General features: G+C 38.2%; 1 protein-coding gene across 9 annotated transcripts in view; it reads left to right on the top strand.

The window, feature by feature from the left end:
- LOC140947977 (stAR-related lipid transfer protein 13-like) overlaps positions 1–25,823 on the top strand; it is a 43,124-nt gene extending 17,301 nt beyond the window's left edge. For 3 of the 9 annotated variants that reach the window (XM_073397200.1, XM_073397204.1, XM_073397202.1), the window contains 18 exons: positions 339–390; positions 15,516–15,587; positions 16,097–16,178; positions 16,597–16,645; positions 16,948–17,585; positions 18,081–18,200; positions 18,351–18,397; positions 18,700–18,801; positions 18,898–18,981; positions 19,163–19,288; positions 20,067–20,197; positions 20,762–20,899; positions 21,336–21,389; positions 21,603–21,749; positions 22,054–22,220; positions 22,372–22,497; positions 23,194–23,367; positions 24,677–25,823. In XM_073397200.1, the coding sequence (XP_073253301.1) occupies positions 339–390; positions 15,516–15,587; positions 16,097–16,178; positions 16,597–16,645; positions 16,948–17,585; positions 18,081–18,200; positions 18,351–18,397; positions 18,700–18,801; positions 18,898–18,981; positions 19,163–19,288; positions 20,067–20,197; positions 20,762–20,899; positions 21,336–21,389; positions 21,603–21,749; positions 22,054–22,220; positions 22,372–22,497; positions 23,194–23,367; positions 24,677–24,791 (2,424 nt within the window). In that variant the 3' untranslated portion in view covers positions 24,792–25,823. Of the gene's footprint in view, positions 1–338; positions 391–4,138; positions 4,297–11,579; positions 11,718–12,702; positions 12,922–15,515; positions 15,588–16,096; positions 16,179–16,596; positions 16,646–16,947; positions 17,586–18,080; positions 18,201–18,350; positions 18,398–18,699; positions 18,802–18,897; positions 18,982–19,162; positions 19,289–20,066; positions 20,198–20,761; positions 20,900–21,335; positions 21,390–21,602; positions 21,750–22,053; positions 22,221–22,371; positions 22,498–23,193; positions 23,368–24,676 lie in introns of those variants that run through there. The other 6 variants (XM_073397208.1, XM_073397206.1, XM_073397207.1 and 3 more) reach the window with 6 other exon arrangements.
- The last annotated feature ends 1,668 nt before the right edge of the window (positions 25,824–27,491 follow it).

Raw genomic sequence — 27,491 nt, 5'->3', positions numbered from 1 at the left:
TGGTTACTTCTAAACTACGTTTTCAAAATACGTTCTCCAGTATTGAGTAAAAGCGATTACCGGTGTTGGATTTTAGGAAGAAAAGACGTACAATGTGCATTATCAGTGCACACAGTTCTTGCTAATCAAACCCAAATATAAGATTCGTACGACAATGCTTATTAAACTAAATTCAACGTTACGATACAAAAATGCAAATCTGGCGCCAATTTTGTTAAGTGCGTTGGCTGGGAATGCTCTTACCTACTCACTCATGCATTTCACTCCGGCGTAGATCAGTGAGTGACTCTTGGGTCAATGCACATGATTACGATCTCAAATCGTTCTTTTCATTTCAGCCAGTTCCTACGCCAGTAATTGAGACGGAGGAAGAGTCAAAGCGCCGATTGGGTAAGTGATCGTTTTATTCTGCACGTTCTCTCTGGTTGTTAGGACACGAAGCGGTTGTGTAGAGACCGCTTTTTCCACACCGCACCTCTGTATTATGACAGCTGATGAATGCCTTGCCTTGCAAATCCTGTAAAGTGGGTAGAAATAATCTCCCTAAACTTTCTTAACTGGGCGCTTAAATCCTGTCGGTCTACGTGACTCGTGCTTTGATACTCCAAAAGTATGCCTTTTGACGGTACAGTGTCCTTGTTTCCTGTTCAGCCAAGTCATTAATCATTTGTTATCATACAGCTATCGTTTTGCGTTGGGTTACGTAATAAGTAGAGAGTTTGCCTGTAAACCAATCAACAACTCGGTTGTTTTCTTTTTCACAACAGCAAACAGCTTTTTGAACTTTTCAGCAAAACGTATTAAAAACCATTTCATCCATTTCTTTGCGGCGTCTATGCGATTTTCAACTGCAAGGCAGTGTTTCGAAGGCCACGTCGACTAAACCTGAAAAATTCCGAAAATGTTTTTCCTTTCACGGTGACTTAAATTGACTGAAATCTCTTGCATTTAAAATAAACTAGCAATTAGTACATGTCAAACATACTTTACTACGGTTTTTTAATTAAGTTGTCGAAATAAAACTAAATTATTATAAAAACGATCTATGATCATCTATGGGCGCTTTTCCTCTCAAAAGTTATCTCCAGATTTATCAATTGCCAAATGAATCTCGCATATCTAGTACAGATATGACTCGCTGAGTACTTAAAGTACGTGCTTTGGCGACTCTCTAATTGCCCTGAGGGAAATACAGTTATGCTTCGTCAGTAGTCCTCGTATTTCAGTCAACTTGTATGAGGAGAGTTCTGTGTGTTTTCTTTTTCGGATAAAAGATCATAAAACATTGATCTTGACTGATACTTAAATAACCAGCTCTCATTTGCAAACGTTGTAGACTGGATTGAGAACTGATAATGAAGTATTATGTGAAGGAGTACAAACCCAGCCAACATTTTGCATGGAACTCTAACTCCAAGAGGAGAAGTACGAGAGGGGATACTTTTTACAAACCGCATGGAACGGATGTGAATTTGAAGAGTATCGATTAGTCCTCAAGCAGTAAATCTGGGACTGATTAGAAATCAGCTTTATTTAGTCTAGAATAGGGTATCATTTACCGTGAAATTACCAGCAGTCGTCTAGAGTAGGAAATTAAAGGTCATTAAAACCCGGACGTGAAAAACCAGGCTGCAGGTACAATCAACATTATCCAAGTACCATCATTACTTTGTTAGCAAATGGCTTCCCACTAGCTGAAAACACTGCGAGGGAAGCGTGAGAGAGATAACTGCATGTAAAATGTTCTTTAACAAGGTTATATACCAAGATGAACAGAGTACACCGTGAGACAGTGATCTACTGGATATCAATTATAGTGGGTGTGTTATAAACGGTACAAAACAGAAAAAGCCGTCAGGAGGGAAAGTCGTAAAAAAGAGAAAGTAGTCTGGAAATACAATGTTTCAGTTACATGTACTTATTTCACTGCTGTTCTCCGATTACAATTAGAAGACATATACGTAGAAAAAGGCGTGTATTATCCAGTCATAGAACTGAAAAACCGCCATAGCGTCATATTTATTGAGAATAAGGTAGGGCGCGGGTGGTCATTAGAGTTCAGAGGGGAGCTGCTTATTTTACGTCGGTCATGTTTGCAACCAGCGAGACGAAATGAGAAAGATGCCACACAGGCCGCGCTATTCAAACAATGAACTCGAAGGCGCTATTACTCTACAGAGTTCAGTGACTGAAGGAAGATGTGTTTTATTCCGGGATGACGTCCTTTTCCACTGGTGTTTGTTTGTTCTGTTGAGGACTCCTAGTAAACGTAATCTCTTTCTGAATCAGATTTTGTATTCGAATTGAAAAGAATAATCACTCAGAACAATTCAAACGTATACACAAATGGCTTGTTAAATTCTATGAACAAAGACCACTTCAGAGTCTATCAGAGATTTGACCTGAGAGAATTATCTGCTTTTAGCAATGATTTTTTTTTTATTCGATATGTAATTAGCCACTTAAACTATATTAAAACAATCCAGTTTCGTTGCTTGGCTCGGCTCAGTCGATAAAACCGCCTCGCACTGAAATGTTTTTCTAATCAACTCAATTCTTAACTAATCTATGAAACATCTCGGCTTCGGCTCTTTAGGTAATTGTTAAATAAGGTTTTTGGAAAGAGCTTTCTACGACACGTGTTACTGAACTTCAACATGTGTCAAATACCCTTAGCCTTCTTTGCAGCTTTTTTGACATTGTATAACTCATAAGTGGCCAATAAATTCGATAATTCCACCTCACTGCACTTAACCATGACATAAATTAAAAGATGTGGTAACTTTTAACTAGGCGTTTTCTGGGCTCTTAAACAGTAAACTGGAACACAGGATTTTTGGGGGGACATGTAAAGTAATGCGAATTGTAACTTTTCAGAGCGACGGTCTGTGCATTAAAACCTTTGGGCGGTGACCTTTCGAATGAAACGTCTTCAGGAGAGCTTTCGCAATGAACTGATTGCCATGAAATATTTCGTAAAACGTTTTTCGTTGTTGTGGTTGTTGTTGTTGTTTTTTAACCAACTTTTACGCATTTTTGGGAGGTTATGGGTTTAACATTCCACTCAGTGTTTACTCCAAGGGTCAGATCAGTACGGTGATATGTACCACTACACTTGGGGAAAATTCTACGATGTGTCAGTGTATATGACATGTGGGCTTCGGCCGGGACTTTCGCAAATCTTGAACAGTATTTTCGTTTTCAGTCTTTTACAAATTGAACATTGACATTCGGAGTTTCAACATAAACACTTGTCTTTTTTCCCAGTAAACACTCGTGCCTCGCAAAAATGCCAAGGTTAACCGCAGTGCTTGCTCATCCGAGTTTGTGGGTGATCCCATTCATTTGAAAAACGAGCATTTCATGTTAATTTTTATGAGTGAATCTCTTTACAAACACCTCCAAGAGCCGTATTCTTTCGTGATTAAAGGCTTGAGCCTTGACATTCTAAAAGACTTTCTCCTTTCAGCGTCAGTGTGAAGAAGACATTTAATCTGGTCTCCTAAATGAGACTTAAAATAAAAATTTCATTCTTCCACATGGATGGTTTGGCTCCTTGAAATCTTTGTCAAGGAACTATAATCTTGCGAGCATAATTTTTGTTTCCCTAACTAGCTGTTCAGTTTTAACTCAAGAGATAGGTTAAATCGTGAACGGTACCGTGTTGGGTGGCTGTAACTGTTGAGTTCTACGGATTGAATACGAATTTGTCTCCAGTTATGATCATTGAGAAAAAGTTAGCGAGCAATTTAGCTTTTGGCGCAGTGCAATTATAAGCCGCATTTTTCATCCACTTTTCAAGTTGATGAAGACGAGGTCCTATCTGTTTCGTTTGTTTATCAGAGGAAACGGTAGACGCTTGACCGATAAAAAAGGTTACTCCGGCACTAAAGATAAAAAGGTCCTTGCATGTCCCGATAAATAGGTTCTCTATTATGACAGAGTTTGATATTCAATAATATTTACCATCACAGGCGATCAGAGCTGAGGCAGCCGATCTTATCTTATCTTCCGTTGGCTAGTTAAACAACCAATCACAACGTGTGTTAGTATGCTTCACATCGCGTGCTAATGCAAAAACATTTGGAATCCGCACTTACTGACAGATAACAAGATACGTCAGTGTCAACAGACCACATTCATTTTAGTTTGTCGAAAATGTCCTCCAAGTTGGACTTGTGTACTGACGCTCGATTGAATAGATCGTAAAAGTCATTTTTCTCGTGTGGAAAATGCCCAGCCGAAACTGCCAGTTTCTAAAGCCGCTTATTTTGGGTTGTTTTCACGGAAATGCAGGTAAAAAGAATAGTTAAATTTGGCTAATTTTAGCCAGTTTTAGTGTGAAGTCGATGTAGCTATTGTTGTATTTACATAATACATATTTCCTACTAAGTGTATGTCTTCTAGTAAGCGAATCGAAATAATTGCTTACAATATAGTTACTAAGTGCTTTGGTGATGCCTCGGGCAATATGGGTTTTATCACGTTCCACGACTGGCTTGTTTTATAAACCGCGTTTACTTTTTCTATAATGTATATTCAGTTATTTCGAAAAAATACAACCGACGAATTAGAAGGATAATCTCTTGCAACAACACAGACTCTGGGAATATTCTCAATTGAAATATTTTCTTTTGTTAACATACTTTTTTATCGTTAAGAGCATCAGACTGGTCGTATGTTGCATGTTTGTTTAGGGGTTTTCATTTCTTGTATTACAAAAGGGAAGTTGGTCTTGCACCAATGACTGAACCAAATTTAGCTTGTTGTGTCGTTGACTACCTTGCCACAAAATGAAATCAAAACTGTACAACGGTATCGAAAAAGAAGCACCTGGAACTTAAGACAAGTCGTTAGCCGGCTAAGAAAACCTTTATCTTTCAAAATTACCAATTTCTACATTTCATTTTCTTTGCTGCGCCGGTTTTATTGAGTAACGCACAGCTTAAGCTCAGCTTGTTGACTCATCTAGATGGTGGACTTTGCTGCTTACATGCAACTAACTCTTGAAAGCATATCTTCAGTTCAGTTGATCTCGATACACCTGATCTTTTAGCGAAATTTGCAGTGCTCTTTAATTAGCAGGTTTGTCATTGTCTGACAACCTCGTTTTCAGTCTCTTCTTTGGGCAATTCTCCAGCGGATGTGGAAGCCGAGCATGTGTGATATTACTAATAAACAGCAGGAAAGGCGTTATAAAAATATGTCCTCATCAAAAACCGATCAACGAAATGCTGAGTAATTGATCAAGATATCTCCATTTGGCTTTTCACCTGGCAAAAACCGGGAAGGAAGCAAAAAAGATGAGAAAACAGAGATAAAGAAAGCTCTTAGTTTTAGCCTTGACAAGGCAGATCCGGCTTTCTACACTAGGGTGTTCACATACGTATGCAGTGGATAGCAAGTTAACAGAAAATCATGTTAACTGCGGCAATTTCAGCCAGCGAGCATTAAATTAAAGTGATCACTTTTGGTTTTATTTCATTTTCGTCAGGTCAAGGTAAATTTAACGCAATGAAATTCATTTGAGATTAATTTCACGGTCCGATTTGCGGTCTCAGCTCATTTCTTGCTCAGCAGTGATGGCGTACGTCAGGTTTGATCTAATAATTAATTTTTCTCCGTTTTGAATACATTAATGCTTTTAACCTTGGCAGTTCGTTTTGGATGATTCACGCAGAGGCAATAAACTCACCCGGCTAATCAAATCTGAGACTCTAAATACATGGTTAAAAAACGTGTTGCCGAAATGCGAAGAGGGGAAGCATTGCTTTTGTTCTTAGTTCCTGCAAAGAAAAGAGTGCTATCGTGATATTGGGCATGAAATCGTAATTTGGTAGCCTGATGGCGCTGTATTCGCGGGCTAATAACTAGGAAGTGATCATCTAATGAAAAGTATTACACAGTTTTTTTTGCTTTCTTTGTGGTGAAAGTAATATATATTCACGGTAGGTGCACATATTACTAATTTATGTTTTTGGAGTTAGGAAACAAGACCCAGCGAGGAAAAGAAAGGTTTCCATTTTTTTGTATTACGCGGTATCTTATTTTCTAATTGGTATATATGTCTCAGATAAAACAAGAAATTGTTGTGAATTGGGAAAGTAGTACACAGTTGCTTGAAGTCTCGTTACTGCCTTCTTTGTGTATGTTTGTTTTATAACCTGACTCTTGTCTTTTTATTTGTCTTGTTTTGTTTTTGTCTTTTATGTTACTGAATTAACAACGAAAAGCCAGATAGAAATTTAGGAGTTTAGTACGGTTAAGGATTAAGGACGGAAGAGTTACGCTCGTGAAAATTCCAGAACCTGCTTATAAGTACTGTCACATAAACCTTTTCACTCTAGCTTGAAAATCACTTAGAAAGTCAAGATTTGTAATTCTAACTTTACCGTTTGTGGATAAAACGGAGTGACTAATCAAATGAAATCTTTTTAAGTACTGCGTTATTGTACTTTTCGTTTTTCAGTATTTCACTAAATGAAATATGGGGTAAAGTTTCCTAAAATTTGATAATGAGCAAGTAAAAGGGTTAAGAATGTGAAAAGTAAAACTACCGTGCTGTTCTTTGTCAAAATTATGCCCATACCTTAACAGCATTCGGGCCCATCTATTCATCGAAAACTTTTTCATCTTTTCCCGCCATTTGTTTGTTTGTTTTTTTAACGTCGCAGAAAGCAAGCAAACTGCGTCTGTGAGTTATTTTCTCCGATGGAATGTAAGCCTGCATCACCTTTCAGTCGTTGACAATATGCCTTTTCTAGACTTTCAACAGCTTGGAACACTAAAGTGCTCGTTAAGATTAGCCTTTCCTCCTGCTGATGTTTTTCCGGTAACCTTTGCCTCTTTTTTCTCCGGGTAGATCTAAGAAAGGTTTGTCTTCTCTCCTCTCAGACGAGGTTAAGCTGCGAAGTGTAGAGTTATCACCACACAAGGCGGCTCAAATTTGACCCTTTCCGACTCCCCGAGAAAATGATAGAGTTTCACTGAGGTGGTTCCAACTTTAAGTTTGTGGACAAAATCCAGTGGTGTGACCACTTAAATGAAACCTCTTAGCAGTTTCGTATGGTCATATGTATGTTTTGTAGCATTTAACATATTAAAATTTGGGAATTTTCATGTTGAATTTTGACTTTGGTCACTTCTATGAGTGAAAGGTTAAGTCGGGACTGAAATAAAGCGGAGATAAATCTTTTGGAGTTAGGAATACCAACCACCATTTAAAGGTTGATTTACACAGAACGTTATCCACAGATAAAGAGATAATTGGATTAGCTCAAGCTCCAAACTAGTCTACTTCCGCAAGGTTTTGTACACGACCATTTCGACGTACGAAAAAAAAAGCAAATATAAAAGACAGTCAAAACAAAGAAAGAAACAAACTAACAGATTTGATCTTAATAGGACCATACCTTGGAAACCGAGTGGGAATTTAATGACAAAGTTTAGCTTAAGGGAGGGCCCTGAGTCTCGGATACTCAAAATTAAATGAAATAAACTTTAAGCTGCAAAACTAGTGGTGAAATTACAAAAACTGAAAAAAAACGCCCTCTAATGGTCTAAAAATCGAAATAATAACGAGACCAAAGAGAGAGCACGTAACGGATAGAATTCAACGACAAGAAACTTTTACGATAAGTGTTGTTGCATTAAAACAAACAAGAGGGAAAGACCAACTCGTACTGGCTAAACGTAAGATAACAAACCCTAACTAAAAAAATATTTGTGTTGCAAATGTTCGGCTCGTTTTCGTCGATTTCCAAGAGATTACCAAGAACTATACTTGAAAAAAGTTTCATCAAGAGTTACCCTGAGAATAGTCACGCTCTTTTCATCTGCATATTTACAATCAAAACAAATTTACGAGGAAATATGAAAGCAGATGCCGTGAAATACACGTCTTGAAGCAAGTCTCGTTATCTCTTCTCTAATAAATACTGTTGGTTTATCAATAACTTGTGTCACAACTTCCTTAATGTGCTTTCAAACGCATGATCCTACATATCACGAGACGTGTGCTCGCAGTAGTACTGAAATATTTCTTGATATATTTATGCTTTTATTTATTACAGCAGAATAAAAGCTGCGGGAAGCAAGGTTTATATCCCTTTTTATGTTTCATGTTATACGTCATAAAAGATACAAATTGGTACCAGATGTATTCATGCCCTTTTTCATACGTCGATTCATTATAAATTCTGGCGGTTAAACACTTCACTTTGTAAACACACTTTGTTCCAACTAAAAGCTAATAACCCGTACTATTACTGACATCATTAACAGTAACTGATAGTACAAAGAGGTCAAAAAGAGCGTTTATAAACGTTGCAGAAAGCAAGCAAGAAGGGTAAAACAATGTGAAATGAACAGTTTGAAAAGTAAGCATATCAGTTTTTCCATTGCGTGAAAAAAGTATAATTGATCATTGTTGCATTTTCTACCTACAAGACCGCTACATCAAACGTTATTGAATTTACGCACTCATGATTGTTTTGTTGTTGTTGTTTGTTTTTGTCTCATACTGGCGAAACTACACCAATGGTACTAAATGAAATGTTTGATGAAAACCCACGCCAATCATCGAGTTGCTCGGACGTAGTTCAAAATTGCGAGGTCGGAAGGACAGCGCAGAGTTACTCCTCTATAAAAGTGACGGGGGTGCTCGTCAGAAAATTACGAGAACACCCTTAAAAGGTACCAGAATCTAGTTTTATGGGCGTGTCCCCAATTCATTTTCACCCCTAAGAGATACCAATTCAACAGAAACAAATTATATAACTGGTACGGCCAATTCTTGATAGTAATAAAGATAACTTTCCAAAAAATTTCTTCTCAAGGACTTTTTGAAAGTAGTGTCATAAATCTTTCTCCTAATAAAGCGTATCAACTCTGGCAGCAGTCATTTTATGTTTTAGCACCCTAAGCGGGTCCTAGAAGGACCTCCATGCATGAGAAAGACATTGAAGTTTGATTTTATCGCTTTTTTTCAAATTACTACCAATTTATCACCGTGAAAGTTAATTCTGTCTGCAGTTTTAATCCTCAAAAGTAGTACTTCTGAGTTGCTCTTGAGAATGTCTGCCTCTCTTTTACGTTTGTGAGCATTTGACATTAAACAGTGGCTATCGAGTTACAGTAGCGAAGTTTCCAGATTTGTCCCTGTCCTTGACCAACTTCTTGTAACTATGACGCAATGAGCTACGTCTGGTATTTTTGACAGCCTGCTGGAAATTTGTTTCATCTGTCACAGGCAAAGTATCCGTCAAAAGACAGTCTAAGGATGAAAACTCCTCTCGTGGATAGGGGGCCGAATCGTTAGAGACTGTTTTATGAGCCAAAGTTTCTTAGGCGATTCATTCTGAATTGTGATTACTCACTTCAGGGCACAGAAACTATCAAAAACATTCCAAATATCAACCTAAACCTATCAAGGGGTTATCATCCCAGACATCGACACGAAAAGAAAATTCCTTTGTCAGAGTAACGTCAGTATAGCAAGATTAAGAAAGTTATTCTCCTTGTTTTTGTGCAGCTGAAATACTTGTGCTGGACTTAAATAAAATAAACAAACATTCAATAGAGCACGTACACAATTTTGAAATTAAACTTGCGCAATCAGGTTAAAGAACTGATTGGTATTGTAATCATCCACGTCCACGTCAGTGTTCAACCGCTGCATGCCATCAACAAACTAACCCCCTGGAAAGGATCTACTTATGCGAATCGTAATTTTTACGTGAAAAAAAAAAAGAAGAAAAGAATGACGATTGTTGGAGAAACAAGTAATCGTGTGATTCACTTCTCATGATTTCTGCATCTAACCATCACGAAAGACCAGGAAATGATGTTACCTAAGCGCATACTTTAGGGCTTAGGTAAGCCGAAATGTCCAAGTGGTATCATCTGGCTTTGCATTTTTGGAGGTGTTGTTTAACTTCCTGGTATAAGCCATTAGTATCCTAAACTAAAATGCCCTGATTTCTACACCCTTACATAAGGTAAATTGCTTCCAGTCACACGCTTCACAACGAGCGAACAGTAGATTGTTATCCCTAAATTTTGCAAAGGGTTTAAAAGCAGAACAGAAGGCACAGAAGAGAACCGAAACCTCGCTAAACCTCCAGCTAAGAGGCTTACAGAGTATAAAAAGCCTTTCCCTTACTTCACTTGTTACCAAACTATTCAAATCTTTTCCCACATTTTTGTAAAATAAAGTCACTGAATGCTTTAATAATTGCCATCGATAGATAAACCTTATTTAGTAAGCAGTTTTGGCCTCGCCTTGCTTGAAAAGTCATCTGACAAAGGTGGGGAATGTTTTGATTACATTTCGTGTGTCAAGGCCAAACACGAGATGCAGCCATAAATTCTATAGGAGAATATTATGAAAATAGCTTCACGCCTTCGGGATTGTTAGGTGTCTCCATTGACCCGCCGAGAACACAGTTGTTACTGTTATGTTGTAGCATAAAATCGCGTGGGTTTCCGATTTGCTTGTAGAGTCTGTAGAGTCCAGATATGCTTTATACAATGTCTAAGCCTCGACTCGGCGGATGAAGCATTACCACCTTATGAATTAAACAGCCATCGACAAATATTCTTTGTGGCACTGCGTGGGGTTTTCAGAGGGTTTTAGTTCGGACCAATTAGGAAACACTTGTTCAACTTTGAACTAGGGAATTATAAGATTAAACCTTTCAGAGTGACATGTGATGTAACGTTTGAGTCCACAAATGAATTCTCTTGGTAATCCTTATAAACAATCAAACAAAACCTTTTTATATTATCGATTATTGTCCAGTGTTCACAGAAATAGCCTACTTTTGGAATCTTTGGTAGATGTCTTTTTCTTTTTTTTAATTCAGCATTTTTAGGTGCGGAATGGTAAATATTTTAGAATTAACTTCAGTGCTAAACACGCGGAAGGCGTGTTATCTCCGCTGTTAAATCCTTTATTTTTAATTTCCTGTGCTAAAAGCAAGTGATCGGCTGTTTTAACTTTGGCTATCCAAGTCAAAAGGAAGTCAAGGAAATAACCACTTTACGAACATTCACTGTCACATTAGATCTGTTTAAGTCAGTAAGACAAACATCGTACGCAAGTCAAAAAGAATTTTATTGACATTTTGAAAAGCTTTGTAGAACGAAAACACATTTGTAAGGGTGATATGTACGGCTAAATCACAGGAAGACAATGATTTTACCACTCAGATGGCCAAGGTACTTGTCCCGCTGATCGCCCGATTGCAAGCCACTTCACCTTTGTTAACTAATTAATTTAGCTCAAGCAATCTTCACTGAATCTTGACTGAAAGAAATATATATCTTTCTCAGAGCGTGGAATTTTTCACGCTTCGGGTGTTCCCAAATGAGGATACAAAATAGACGCTCCTTTACCTTTGTACATGTAATGCAGTAGCTTTCGTGCCGTTTCAGTCGGAATTCTGCGAAAAACTCCGACAACTCCGTTTTCCACCTTCCGGTCAGCGATCTCTGAGTTACGCCATTGACGTCATCCGGTGGCCGTACCCCGTCGAGTGGGTATAAAAGAGCCACCTTTTTCAAGGCGTGTTTAGTAGTCATTTGCTGTGTTCAGCAATAAGTCATGTGTGGAGCTTACTGGAAAGAGGACAGCGAACTCTCTGAAAATTTAGAGTGCAGGTATTTGGACGCCACAATGGAGGTTGTTGCAGAATTCGCGTCAATGCTGGCGGATGGTATTTATTATTTCTGTAGATCATCTATGTTATGTGGTCTAACTGACCTTGTTTCCCAGGCTTGTTTCTACACATTAATCAATTCGTCTTGAAAGATTTCTTTAAGACGTTGTTTTCTAGAACATGGGAAAAAGTCTTTGAGAAATTATCACGTTTTAACTTCTTTTTGTATGCGGCAACAAGCATTTTTAAAAGTGAAATTTATTCATGTTTACAGGGTATCTTACTCCCGATAGATATTTTTCCCACGAGGTCTCCTCAAAGATTACAAATTACAGAGACAAATTACTGTGGTTTCTAAAGGGCAAATAGCGTTCACTTGCCTTTGCAAAGACAATTCTAAACCAGTGTTTTTTCCTTCATTACTGAGGTAATCCAGCACTGCTTTCCTGCTTTGTTTTAAGCCATTTTTAAACGGGGATAGAATCGGAAGCAGTGGCAAAGTGAAGCGACTGCTTATAAAAACTAACACTAATCCTGGAGGACTTAAAATAATAATTTCGACAAATCTAATATCAACAAAAAAAAATCCATCACTTTAAGATAACCGTATTGCAAATATTCCTTTTGAATATAATTTGTCACGAGTAAGTTGTCATGACTAAAACCACAACACGAAAATAGTGACTCCCACTCAGAAACAAAGTTTTTGAAACAAAACAGGATATGGTACGCGCACCTGAAAATTAAATAATACGCCCTTCGTCGACGTCACGACCGGACATCTCAAAATAAATGTGCAGAGACAAAATTTGATGGAATTTTGTTTTGAGAAACTCTCGACGATAGACAGCATGTCCCTACAGCTTCTTGGCAGTAGAGAATTAGAGTATTTAATTTGCCTGCCCACCCTTTACTGTTGTGTTTCTTCCCGCACAATAGGTGGTTATTTGTCAAGGCGTTGACACAAACAATACGTCAATCAACTCGGGTGTAGGGATAGTTTCCTGGGGCCTAGTCTCCTTGGATTTGTCATTTTCTAGACATCAAGCTGTTACGGAAAATTTCCTCGCTCGAGGCTGAAATGAGTACTTCTGTTCTATGTACTCAATTAAACCGTGAGTGCGTCCAATATCTGTGCCGTGGTCGCTAATATATCTCATGGCAATGGCGCTTTCTGACGGTGTTAATACAACTGGCGAGAACAGGCGAAGGATTCTCCGGCGATTCCTGGCTCGCAAGAACAAGAAGGGAGCGATCAAAGGTACAAGCGAGGCTTGTAAAATAATTTGACCCAAGATGTTAAGGAATTTCAACTCGTATTGCTTGCATTTTATATACTGTCATTATTCAGAGCTGTCGCAGACTAAATGTTTTTTTGTTTTGGTTCTCATACGCTTGCCAGCCTCCGTTCAGGGTTAATTGTCTCACCTTAGCTTTTTCCTTAGCACACAGAAAGAAAACTACCTTGATGTGAAAATATCTCAGATGAGTTAAGAATTCTACCATGTCTCCGTCATCTCTTTCACCAGTGTTACAAATTGCAACGATATACAGCTGTAGTGAGATTCGGTGAAAAAAAAAATCAGTTTGTTGCGAAATTGGTCAAAGATTGCCTAGCACTTGGCAAGAGACCGGTCGGTCATCAAGGAGTTCATCAGTAAGAAGGCATAAGTAGAATACCATTAACTCGCTAATTGTGTGACATCGATTTTTTGGGGGAAGGTAATAACTTTGAGTGGGGCTCTAAACCCCGTACATGCTTGACCATTGCAGCGGAAAGGTTCAAGCGTGATTAAACAAAACCCTCCTGATTTTTGAATGCGATTGGATTGAAAATCGTAAGCGGACAAAGCAATACACAGAGGAATATAAACAGCGAACCACGACCATTCATACGTTCAGTATTTGTTTTGCTTGCATAGCCGCAAAGTCTTGATTTGAATAAAATCTGAATAGGCCTTCTCACGTGACGATGGATGGATCTGTTTAAGGAATCCACTGTTCCGTTAAGTAAATTTAGTTAAATTTAATCGAACCTCTGCTGTTGTATTCGGTGAGACCGTTTTCGCGGTTCTCTCTGCCTTCCTGTGAGTCTGCCGCGAAGATCGTTCAAACAGAATGCGACCCATCTTGCGCGCCAACCATGCGTGAAATTACAAGTAAGTCGGAAAAAAAAATTAGCCATAAATCAACGTGTTTCTGTAAAATATCAACGCTGTTTCACGTTGTTGCCTCTTTTCAATAGATCGCCGGCGAAAATATCAGGTCTTGTTCTCTGTGATGTGTTTCAAGTGTTGTTAATCGTAGAGATATTGTGTGTTGCGGCATCTTAAGTAGCAATTGTTTGTCGAGGGCATGTATGTTTCAAGAAGTTAATTTGCAAATTTTTTTTCTTACGTATTTTCTCATTAACCGGCGACAAGATGTTTTGTTTGTTTGCTATGTCAAAGGTTTTGGTAGTTTAGTCCTTGTATCCTTAAGCCTGGGAGAAAGCAAACAGAACTATGCGGGAGGCTGCAATATTATCTTGAAGTACGCTTCTTACTGAATTTGAAATGTTTGTTCCCATAATCGCCCTTGGTTATTACCTTACTGTCATAAATTCTTTTCACAGAAATAGAAATTCAGCTGTTTTGTTCCTATAGCAAGTATTTGTTACAGCCTACATCCTGTAAGAACATGTCTGTAGACTCTTGTTTGCGCTGGTATCCCTGAGCCTAACCTTCCTGTCTTGTCAGTGCCATGTTTGACAGCCAAACGTCACACTTAGTATCGAATGATGGATGACCGCAACCTAAACTGACATGTGCGACTGTCTTGGGTAAACTCTTGAATGTTAAGATGGTTGAACAATTTTTCATGTCAAAATGCAAAACAGACAAATGCTTTAAAAAGTCAAAAGTTGCAATGATTGTGATTTGTCTGAAAGCCGCAAACCGCTCAGTGAGATTTTTTTAAACCAGGCATTGACATATTGTACTGTATTTACGTTGAGCGTACATGTGATAAATATTTATATGTACTATGGCAGTATGCATCAAAGAATTTTGGTACTGGACTTTTATATTACCGGTAATCATATTCCCTGCTTTAAGTCTTGAAGATAGAAACAGCTCATTCCTTGCAGAATAAGCAGTGACCCTAAAGTGACATGTCTCTTGTTTCTGGAACTAAAAAGAGGAGAATTCTGATTGCTTGAGTTTTAAATTATGATCATATTATTATATTAAACAAGGGTGAAAGTTTTCAGTGCATTAGAGACTCTGTTTTCATAGAAAATAGCTAATATTAATTTTTAAACACACTGTAAAACACCATCTTCAGTTTTAGTATTAATTATGGAATACTTGTCTGCAAAACCACCATGTTAGTGTCATGAGGTTCTTAATTCAGTGATATGTTTTTGCTAGTTTGCTACACTGTGTTTTATGAAAAATATTCAATAAAATGCTCAAATGCTCAAACAAGTTTCTGAATCTCGCCTAGCATAAACATTTTGTGCAAAGCTTACACTTCCTTGTTTACCAAAAAAAAAAAGTCACTGGGGGTCATAGAATACAGCCCTGCTCCAAATATCAGTGTCTGCCTCAGTTAACTGTGAGTTTTGTTTCTATTTGCAAATTTAAGTAACAAAACTACTGCAATTTTGCCCTTGTATTTGTGTGAAAATGAACACCATGATGCTTTCCCATATAATTTGATTTTAAAATAATCCACTCCGACGTCTCTGTAAAGTATGAGTGGATATCCTTTGGACCAGTTGAAGTTACCTACCTTGTACTTCTTGGGTCTCTCAGAAATTTGTAAATGGTACACACAGCATCCATTGCAAAACCTTTCTTTGTTTCCCTGCAGAATTAGAGGCTCTGGAAGCATGCTACTGGTTAAAAGCTGCAGGATTTCCACAATATGCACAAGCCTATGAAGGTAAACACCATAAAATGTCAACTGTGCATATAATCTCACTTTTGATCAGCTCTGTGGAAGCAACAGTCAAAATGAAAGTTATCACAAAATTTTCATTAAAAATCAGCAGTCAGTCACAGTACCTCCCACACTACAAAGAAGGGGGGATTTTAATCTGAAATTTTTTTGTCATCAAAAAACTGGAAATGTTAGTATTTTATCTCACTAATAATTTGCTTTATACCTTTAAGTACAGTCAAACCTCTATGTGTGGCTACCTCTCACGTGACCACCATACATCTTAGCGTTTTAGTGGATATTTCCAGAACATTCAATTGTAGTTTTAAGACCCCTGTATTTACACTAACTACCAGTACATGTACTTGTTATCCTACTTATCATTTTTTCCTACTAAACACAAGATGAAATTTAATCTTTAATTTCCAACAAGTCATTTGCCAGGGCTGTCTTGTACAGAACCCATTATTAGAAATGCTGACAATAGATTCTATGCTTCATTCATGAATCAGATGGAAAGTTCCCCATTGATACAGCAACTGTTATCAAGGAACATGACTTCCTGGATCAGGATTCAATCCAATCCTTATACAGGTAAAGACAGGCACGGATCCACAATGGTTTCCATCATTTTATGGAAATCAGTCAGATTTTTTATAATAAATAGTTAAAAAAAAAACTTCCTAAGTTGAAATCTGGAAAATGGTTTGGACAAATGTTTTTTTTTTCCAATTCTCAGGCATTAGATCCCCCCAAGGGAAATGCTGCCCTCCCCCCTTCCAATGGCTCAAAAACCCAGGAATGGGGACTTTTATTGGGGAATTCAAATTTAAAGAACTTCCCAGGGGAGCATACCCCCAGTGGACCTCGCTAAAAGCAAAACTGATTTTTGGTCTCATAGCTGCATTTGAGAGTGGGGTATCCAGATTTTGCGAAGACACTACCCTTCCAATTTCCCTGGATCTATCAGTTACTATATTATGTTACTGAAATGCCATGTTCACTTTTATAGGCGTCTTCAAACACTTAATCGATGTGCAAAAATGAATCTCCACATCAAGGTAAAAAAACATAGCTCTTTACCTCTTACTCCTTTCTGTTTGTTGGTTTGTTGTTGCTCGAAACAGCATTTGAGAATGCTGTCAACCCATGATGGCAACATGAAGATGGTGACCTAAAACACTATCTAGAAGAATAATGTAACAGACCATTATTCACAGTCATTGGACTACCCTGCAAGATCCTGCACGCTATCATTGGACTGGACTGTTTTTCTTTCTCAACATTTTGATTTTCTGTAATTGTGCGTAAGGGGTAGAAAATTATTCACTTCTGCTAACTCTTAGCATTATCCTTTGAACAGAGTGATGGCTATGACTCAGATGAGGAAGACTTGATTGCTTTAAGTTCACGCTGGAAACTTCAAAATAAAAATCGGCGGTGGTCAAGCAGAAGGAATGGTTCACCATCACTCTCAAAGGGAAAAGGTCCATCAGGTTTAAGCAGTTCACATAATGGGATAAACACATCATTAAACAGTGTACCAAATTCAAGACAAAGACCTTTCCACAACAAAGACAGTCTTTTAGCTGATCCATTAAATCAATTTACACACTTAGATTTATGCATATCACAAGGAAGAGCAAGTGTTTACGACAATTTGGCCCCTGGATTAAGTGCCAGTACGCCGTCGATATCAAATGTAGGTAAAGACCTTAACAGAAATGATCAACTGAGGAGTTCTACTAGGAATTACAAACGGAATCTTACAAGCAGTGACTTAGGAATAGAGTCTTGCAGTGGATCATCAAATGAGGGTTTATCAGACTTTGAGAGGGACGATGAAATCAACGACTTACCGGGAGACTTGTCAATGTTACGGTCAATTAGAAATTCAGAAAAACAATGTAGTGATGACATGTCTCCATCATCAACAGCAGGAAGGCCAAAAGTACGGTGGCACAGCTTTGAGAAAACATCTAAACCTGAAATAAATGTTGTGTAAGTGTTAGATCATAGTTTATAAATAATTTTGTGAGCAGCAACGCATCTCCCAATACATAATGGATACCTTATTGAGGTGCTGCTGTGATGCTTTTAATGACCACTGAGATCAGCCACTTCACTCACTGTAGTGATTTTGGATGTGTTGTGGTTCAGTTTTATCCTTGGTTCAAATTTTATTTTCTTTTGTTGTTGGGTATGAGAATGTATGATAAAAACATGATTATGAGTCTGAAACAAAAGAAAAGAAAATTTAAACCAAAGATAAAATTGAACCACAACAGATACATTAATCGCTATTAGTGCAATTGTTTGTTTGTGAGTTTTTCTTAATATTAAGTGGGTGAAGAGTAGCCTTATGATATTCTCTACAATGATAACCATTCTCGACCACTTTTCTATAGACATGTCATTGATATGCAGTAGTTCTCTACCAACTGGTCCTTACTATATCACTCGTATTCTGCTAAAACTAATAACTCTTTGGTACAGATCACCAAGAATATGTGACCTCACAGCAGGGCAGCTTGCAGTTCTTAGAAAATATTCACTTTTGAAACTTACAGCACTCATGGAGAGACACACACAGTCCCACCGAGGCATGTGGAATTGGTAAGTTTGTTAATTTTGGTACAAAATATTGTGTACTTGGATTTTAGGAGTTGGTTTACAACAGAAATGCTCTTTTTGGTAATGCCAGTACCACTGATTGTAAATAAGTGTAAGAACATCACTTGATGTGTGTACTTTCTTTATTTCTAGGTCATTTCCTCACTTCTTGAAGAAACTGAAGTCACCAGATTACAGAGGTACTAGTCCTAATTTACTTGTTTTATTGTCATCACCCAGAACAATAATTATTGACAAGGCTGTGCTCCTTAGCAGTACCCGGTGGCCCCTGGAACCTAATTTTTTTCTCCTGGGTAACTAGACTAGAAAATCTTAGTTTTTTCTTAGAAATCATATATAAATTTAGGCACCCTGGATTTCACAGGTTCAGAGCTCTGAGCTCTCTTCAATATTTTCTAAGAGCAAAGCCTTGACTCATTATATACAAATTACAAATTGTGCAATCTTGGCGTATAATGTAAACATTTTGCTTGTCTTTTAGACAGAAACGTTTTTGGAGTTCCTCTCTCGGTTGTTCTCCAAAGGACTGGACAACCCCTACCAAGATCAATTCTCTTTGCTATCAACTATCTTCAAAGATCAGGTAATGTCACATGTCTGCCGCTAGTTGAATTAGTCTTTCTCATGATAGAGAAATTACCAATCAAGTTCTTATCAGGTTTAACCCCTTTTTTTTCAGCTGTCGATGCTGTTGGTATTTTTAGAAAGTCAGGGGGCAAACAGAGAATAAATCACCTCAAGGAAATGATCGAAGGAGATCCAGGTACATCTGCTGCAGATTCATTTTAATTTCTGATAAGATCCCACTGTCATGATTGTCTGACTCATTCACCTTTCCAGATTCGCCATATTGCAGGGGATTGACAGATACAAAATTCAAATAGGGCCTCTTTTTGTTGTGTTAATGGATGATAGATAAGAGCATTTCATATTTCATATTGCAGATAACACTGACTTTGAGGGTCTGTCACCCTATGATATGGCTGACATGCTCAAGCAGTACTTCAGAGAACTTCCAGAACCCATCTTGACTTCAAAATTAGCGGAAACGTTTATATCTATTTTTTCAAGTAAGTATAGCAAGCGAAGTGTTAAGCCCACATATTGCACCAGTCTTTGATAATTTTTAACCATCATCAAGCAAAGCAAATAGTGAATGTCCTCTAACTTAAAACTATTTTCATTGCGGTTGTGGTTACTAATTAATAGAAGTATCTATCAGCACAATGATATTCATTACAACCATAAGGAGTTGACTACTAGATAATTTTTTTATTTATGCCTTGGCATTGCATTCCTGTCCTTTACTGATGTATGCTATTACTGTTAAACTCCACAAAACCTGTGAACACCTGAAGAATTTCAGGAATGTTGATTGTCTACTGGACAATTACAAGAAAGTTCAGGATATGCAAGCAAACCTCAAAACCACAAACTAATTACTGTTTCTGTTTGCGGTTTAGTTATGTCGCACCTTATTGACTAATTTCTCGCAACACAATAACATTCCATAAATATTTCTGGTGTTCATGGTTTGGTGAGTTTCACAGTAAGGGTGCCAACTAGCCAGTGAATATAGCTTTCACTCCTCGTTCCTCGGTGCTGGGGACTTCTTTGCAGGCAAGGTGCTAACTGGCAAAGTGGTCAGAAATAAAATTAAAGCATTGTTAATACCAAAATGATTAAATCATCATCCTTCTGCTTGGTGGCTGAGAATAGAGATAAACCTTTTTTTGCTATGTAAACTTCTTCTAACCACTCATAACTCACCTATTTTGCATTTTTTAGCATGATTTTTTCTTCATGTAGGGCTTATTCAATCAATTTTATCTGTTTTTGAACCTTTAGGTATCCCTCCCAATTCCAGAATGGAGGCAATGCAAGCAGCTATTCTACTTATGCCTGACCCTAACAGGGAAGCTCTTCAGACACTTCTGTTGTTCCTAAGTGAAGTGGCTGCCAACTCTGAAACAAATCAGGTGAAGTTACTTTAATTATTGTACTGTTAAATCATATGTCAAACAACAAGGTGATGATAATATTAGGGACTTTAAGATTCAATGATGCGGTGGCAATGAGAACGTCGCTTAAAAGTGGATTTGTGTTCTTTTAGTCATTATCGTGATTATTCCTACCCACTTACTTTGTAAAATTTAGGCAAACCCTCCTGACGTTGAATTCCAAGGGACCATATCCAAGTTCAGAAAGAGAAAAATATTTTGTTGTTGCTTGACCTTTATCCATAAAACGATAAATAAGGCATTGTCAAGTTGTAGTTGTGCAAAGAAATGTACAAAAAGTGGCATGAATGTGCAAAGTTCTTGGTTTTGCTTATTAAACCTATTGTTTTTGTTCACGTTCTCATTGCTGTCGCATCATTGGATCTTAAAGTCCCTGTTAACAACTCTCTAACACAATTGGTACTGATGTATCTGTTACTTCAAAGATACAGTCATGTATTCTTCATCTCACTGAAGCCAGTACCAAGGCACGCACCTTCTGTTGTTCCAAAAAGAAAACAAATTAATCTTTTTTCCCATTAGATGAATGAGAAGAATCTTGGCGTCTGCTTTGCTCCATCACTGTTCCATTTGTGTGGTACTAAAGAAGATCCATCTGCTCCCAAGAGGCAAAAGAGAACACCTATGAACAAAGCTTCCAAGGAGCTTACTGATAACTTGGTATGTTCCGAAACCCTGTAAATGCTTGCTTGTCTAGAGGTTCATAAGCAGATTAGCGTATATTAAGTTTGACTTGTGTGCTGACTAATATCCCAGAGGAACTTGAGGCGAGGGAGTTGTTGCTTGCGTGGGAAGGGGGACTCACTATTTTAACCATTTCATTTCCAACAATAAATTGTTCAAGTGCAGAAAATTCCACATTGAATTATGGAGAATCCTACAACACAGCTTAACTAGTATCGTGCGAAAGACTAAAGTACTACCAATGAGGTTTTATGACCACATCATAGCATTTCTTCCAACAACAACTTCAACGTAACATCTCGCCTCTTTACCCCCTGCCTACGATTTACAAAATAATGTTTTTGTAAATTGCAACCCCACAAACTGCAAAAATTGGTCTGTATCGTGACGAATTTTTATTTTCTTGTTGTAGGCTGCACATGAATGCCTTGCTCAAATGATAATGGAAGTGGACAAGCTCTTTTCGGTAGGTTAACTTCAAAGATGAAATTTCTGTTGCTTGTCAAATTTATTCAAGCTTGCTTTTCAAATTTTACTTCATCTCGTTCGAACGACCATTAGTCGAGGACAAACAGCTCTCGAAATAGACTCGAATGCCAGTTTTGGTGTTTTTTGTTTTGTTTTTGAACGAGAGGTTTATAATTTTAAGCTTCTAATGACTGTCTCACCTTTTTGTCAGATCCCCGAAGATACAGTGAAGAACAGTCGGTTTTCATACATTGAACAAGGTGAACCCGTGTCGCTGGATCAGCTTGGAAAATCCAAAACAAGTCCAGACAGCGGATATCAAAGTTACATCCAGTCTTGTATTGCTGGACTACTCAAGGTAAAAACTGTAGGTACACTGTAGGTAATCAAACAACACAATCATCACAAGCAAGCTTTTGTCGACCGAGCAGGAACGGAGCGGGACTTTCCCGCCAAAGCCCGCCGCAGCAGGCTGCTTCCAGGGCTTTCGATTGGCCCATCCAAGCACTTTGCACTCTGATTGGTTAAAAAGAATTCGTACCATGGAAGATCTACACGACTCCCTCATTGGCATTTTTCGTTTAGACACCGAAATCACAATAATGAAAAAAATGTATGAGCGTAAGTTTTAATTTTTTTTTCCTGCTTTCCCTTTTCTTTAGGAAGCAAAAGACAAATTCAAGGGCTGGGTATCTCACCCATGGTACGACAGTTCAGTAGAGATATCATACAAGAAAGTTAAAGATGGCTACCCACTTCGTCTCTGGAGATGCACTGTAGAAGTGAATGCCAGTCCGGAAGATGTCATCAGAAGAATTCTTTACGAAAGGTAATAAAAATAAGTTTTATTCAATGGCATATTTAGTTCACGGGAGACTCGTTACACAACGAAGTGAGACAAGTGACTAGAGAGGCAAAATTTAAACTGTTCGTTTTGACGGTAAATGAGATGGTTTAACATTACATAATACCATTTTTAGGCATCTTTGGGATGAAGACCTGGAATCGTGGGACATGGTTGAGAAAATCGATGATCATACAGATGTGTTTTATTACACGACCAAATCTATGATCCTTCAACCAAAACGACGTCACGTGGTGTTAAGGTAAGCATTACATCCTAAATATGGCACAGTACTCGGCAAGAGCTTTTACTCGAACAATAACAATTTTGTAATTTTAGAAAGAAGTAAGACCCCTATTGTATCAGAGTAGACAATGTCAAAGAAAAGTACACTCAAAAGCATTTTCGACGCCAAATCTGCTACCTCACTAAATGTATGCTGTATCAGTGCCAATACCAGTAAATTCCATGACAGACTAAGGTTGGAAACCTTTTTAAGTGCAAATGAGTAAAGCTGTTTCAATCATTTCCCCCAGCATGACGCTACTTCCTCCTTGTTTAGCGCAAGGTCAACTGTAAGAAATTGATTTGGTCCAAATCCTTGTTATGCATATAGTCGTATCGCTCGTGTTGACCGAACCTTCCCTTTACATAACGAAGCCCTCGTTATAACGAAACCTCGTTATAGCGAACATATTTTGGCACTCCCTTACATCGAGGTTCCACTATACCTAACCGTATTCTTCGCTTGAAGAAGACCTTCATGGCGGCCATTTCACCAGCCTGCACACTTGATGGACATAACTTTTAGTTTGTTGTATAAATTTTGTATTTGCCAAATATCTCACAAAGCGTGTTTTTCGTGTCCCTCAGTGCCACAGCTATATATGTATATTTTTTTCTGTTTGTTGATGTTGTTTCCTACTGTTTAAATTTTTGTTTTCTGTTCGTTTCTTAGATCATGGACGGATCTCGATCGGGGTGTCTGTGCTTTGGTATCCACATCCATAAATCACCCTAAAGCTCCGCCTTCCAATGGAGTGACTGCTATTGTTCTAGCGTCAAGGTACCTTGTGGAACCCCTGGAGAACGGCAAATCACGACTCACGCACATCAGCCGCGTCGATCAAAGGTTAGCAAATTTGTTTGAAAAAAAGAGATGTAGAGTTTTACTACTAAACCCACCCCAGCAACTTACAGATGCAAATAATTAAAGATTAAAATTGTAGAAGTACTAAAATCAAAACAAATAGCATCTTATATGTCCAAAATTACGGTTATAAATGTTCCTTTTGAATGGACACACCATAGGATTTGGTCCACAGACTCAAAAGTTGGAACTACACGCGAAACCATTTTACTCGAGTAAAAGTACAGCTGTAGAGATTTCATTTAAATTGTCACATAAAAATATAATGTGATCAACTAATACGTTAGGCTCGATTTCCGCCGTCTCCCGGGTCCGGTCTTTAGTGAAACTGCGTTTGCTTATCACTGCGGATCTGATCATGAAAAGTATGTCGAGATACAATTTTGGCACAACTGCTAACTGTTTAAAACAAAAAAGGCGGCCTCTTTTCCCCGAGATAAGTTTAACACAGTTCATCTATGCTCTAATAACAAAGAAACGAAAATATTTTAATCTCTCTAGAAAAGGGAGCCGATCGCATATTATCCGAGTCTCTCGGATCTCTAGAGCGTCAGGTCCTTATAGAAATCCCGCGCCCACGCGTTTCCTAGTAACATTTCGACCATTTTTGATCTGCGTGTGAAAATGTCGCTGCAAGAAATTACATTTACTTTTCAATCAATCGGTGCAATTTTGAGCTTACAGAGTAGGTACTATGTGTGATAGCAAATAACTTCCGCTAACAAGTGAGGTCAGCTGCTAATAATCATTCATTAATATACCTCATTCAAATTCATGACATTTCCACTCCATTTGAAAAGCTTCCGAAAACATGGTCTTTCATTTTTTTCCTCCGCCCCTTATAAGTTTTCCGGTTAAAAGGCGTCGTTCTCTTCGGATGGTAAAGAGTGGATTATTTGTGGTTTATTTCCTGAACAAAACGTGAAAACGTTCAAAAGACAACCACCCAAAGCTTCAAAGTGAATGGGCCGATCGAGCACCTAGTTTTCGACTTCTGTTTTCAAGGATTTTGGCGGAGGAGGGGGTAACCTGCGATCAGAAGGTCCTTCTTCCTTTATCTTTGGGAGACGTTCGCCGAAATAAAGAAAGCCTGATCGCTGGTTAGGGAGGGGTCTCCTGCTCGACCCCCCCCCCCCCCCCCACCCCTTCAAAATACAAACGATCATTGAGGGCTCTGCCAACCCAACCCCCTGTGGAAGCAATAATGCATGATGTTAGAGAACGAAAAATTATTGCTTGAGACTAAGAAGTATTAGTATTGAAGACGGTTAATATTTTTGTTTTTGTTCAGGGCAAGAACACCAGATTACTACAGCAAAGCACTTGGACCATTTTTGGCTTCATCTGTGGCGAAAGTACGGGACACTTTTCAGTGTGGCTCAGATGGACTGGAAACTAATGTATAACGCAGTCGTCAAGTGGCGTAGAATTTGGGCTTGAGTCTGGAAACGAGACTTCTGTTCCTGACTGTGAGAACAAAGCGGAAAGAGTTTAACACAGTCTAAACTGAACGCATTTAAAGTATAAAAAACTCCATGTCAAATTTGCAGCCGGCGCCTGTATCTCTGATCAGGTCTTGACTGGTTTCGTTTGGTTTGATTGGTTGGCAAACGTTACAAGAACTTTAGAATCAACCAAGTACCGAACATCACTGAAGACTAAAGAAACAAAATAAACTCTATTATAACAAACTTTTCAAGCTTTGATGATACCCAGGAGTAAACAAAAGTAAAGGACAAAAAGTAACTTTGAAAAAAAAGAAAACTCTCAAAATTAGCAGTCAAAAAAGAAAACTTGACTATAACACAAGGAAAGTGTTGTGGAACCAAAGTGGAAGCCCACAAACTTAAACCCGATGACAAATGCACTTGTTCTGAGAGAATATAATTTTTAAAAGATGTACAGAGTATTTAAAGCAGTCTACATTCGCAATCCACTCGTGTTTTCACGTCGATTCGCACAAGTCGTCGGTTGTCACCTACGAATTTTAGAAGGGAATTTTGTGAACTAGAAGCGTTAAAGAAAATTTGGTAGATAATTTTATGAAAGAAAAAAACATATTTCTGAAAAATAAAGGTTTATTTATCACTTTGCGGCAGTAAAGCCGAGAATACAAAGCCAGGTCAAGATTTTTGTTGTATGTCTTTTCATAGTTGGCTGTGACGGTTGGTAAAGACCATTTCTATAAACATTTTCGTAAGTTTTCAAGGTTTTTGTATGTTTAATTGCTATGAAATTCACAAAATGATTTTTTAGCATAAGATGTAAATTATGCAGTTGCTCTTTCTTTGTTAATTTATTACCCTTTGCGAAAAATATTCACAAAGTTCTAATATATACTGTACTAAATCACATGATCACCGAAGGAAACGTAAAAGCAACGGACAAAAACCACTTCTGTGAAATTGTTTCAACAATAAACAATATTGAAAACTTAATTTGACTTAAATTTCATGTCTTGTGTTTTCATCGATTGCAATCCCCCACCCAGGACATAATTAATCACACCTATCTTCTCCTTAGATGTTTAGTAGGTATGATTAAAGACCAGTAACGCCTTTCTATTTGCTATTTATTTATCTTTTTAAAAAACGCTAAAACGTTTTGTTCGCATCAGTTGAATTCCAAAAATAATGGTCCTGTTTTGTTACAGTTAAGGACCTGTTTACAGTGGAACCTCCTTGGTATAACGAACGATTTTCTTTACCCCAATAATAGTGGAATACATAATGAAGTACCTCGATATAACGAAATCTCGTGATAGCATCACAAGGCCTATGCTCTTTGCATTGACTTCTCTACAACTTGAATCCAAATGACCGACCCACCCTAACCCTCCAACCCCCCCCCCCCCCGACACAACCCTGCCCGATCAGTTATAACAACACGTTGCAACACGCGCATGGTTTGACGTCATTATCAAGGACTCTTAAAGCCATCCTCTTCGTTTCCGCGTTCGAATGCAAAACTACAGTTCTGTATCGACGTTGTGTAGGCGGTTGTGTAAAAGGAAAACATGGCAATTATTTTCCTTGGGAAGAAACGCATGTCTCATTTTTTTCCGCTAACACTGGCTACCAGGGGAACCTTGCTCGTAAATACAGCTTTATTCATTGTGTTTTTCTACCATAAAATTGCTCATTGCAAGCAATCATCATCATCATCATTACAGCTTAGACGAAAATAATTTCAGTTTTGCTCAACAATAGTCCCCCTCGCTGTCAGCGCTGCTAGCCCTAATTCTGACCGGGTTCTCAGATGCTGAAAATATTCTACTTTTAGAAAGATTTCAAAACAGAGTAATAGAAGCAGTTCAGGAAAGAATGTTTATATTTGAATGACGTCAAACCCAGGAGTTCTCATACCGGAAATTTTCGCAAAGCAACCCTCAAAAAAGCAGGGAATCTTTTTCTACGCGACGCGAAGCTCAAACTCTTTTAGCTAAGCGCATACTGTTTATTAATGATTAAGGTTATACGATTTTTTTCTCTTCGAACACACTCTTCTTAAAAACTACAAGGATCATGAAAGCGTTGTCATCAGTCTAAACTATTTCCTAGTAAAGGTACTGAGATATCTCTAACGGCATCATTTCGCATATTAGCACCCAAAACAGAAGCAATAGACTTAGTGTAGTTGCTACTAAAGGCAGGTACTTGAAGTGACCCCATTATCCAGTATGGGGGAGTCCCCCTGGCTTCAAGCCAACTTAAGGTGTAGCAGCATATCTTTTCCAACCTGTATCTGCTCGAAGATCATGACTGATCCGTTACTGAAGTACTCACCATGACGGAAGGCCCCTTAATTTCTCCGCCATCAAAGTGATAACCTAAATATTTTGCTTTGGTAGCCCGCAGGTATAATTCCAGTGCAATCAAACCGTAAAACCGCTAACTTTTAGTACTTCCGAAGAAACATACCAACACATCCTGCAGAACCGCATTAAAGAACTCAAACCAACCGGAACATCGCAGTGTAATATTTGCAAGTTCAAAGCCATCACACAAAATGCACTGAACTCTCCCAGCTGACAGTATTGCTGAAGAACTAGCGGAAAGGTTCTTCTAGTTTAAATTTTCATTTTCTGGCAAGACATTGGAGTTTTG

Source organism: Porites lutea, chromosome 9 (assembly GCF_958299795.1).
Source record: "Porites lutea chromosome 9, jaPorLute2.1, whole genome shotgun sequence".
In the NCBI taxonomy this organism is placed as follows: domain Eukaryota; kingdom Metazoa; phylum Cnidaria; class Anthozoa; order Scleractinia; family Poritidae; genus Porites; species Porites lutea.
The sequence above is the reverse complement of the archived record's forward strand: the minus strand, read 5'-3'. Positions and strand labels throughout refer to the sequence as shown.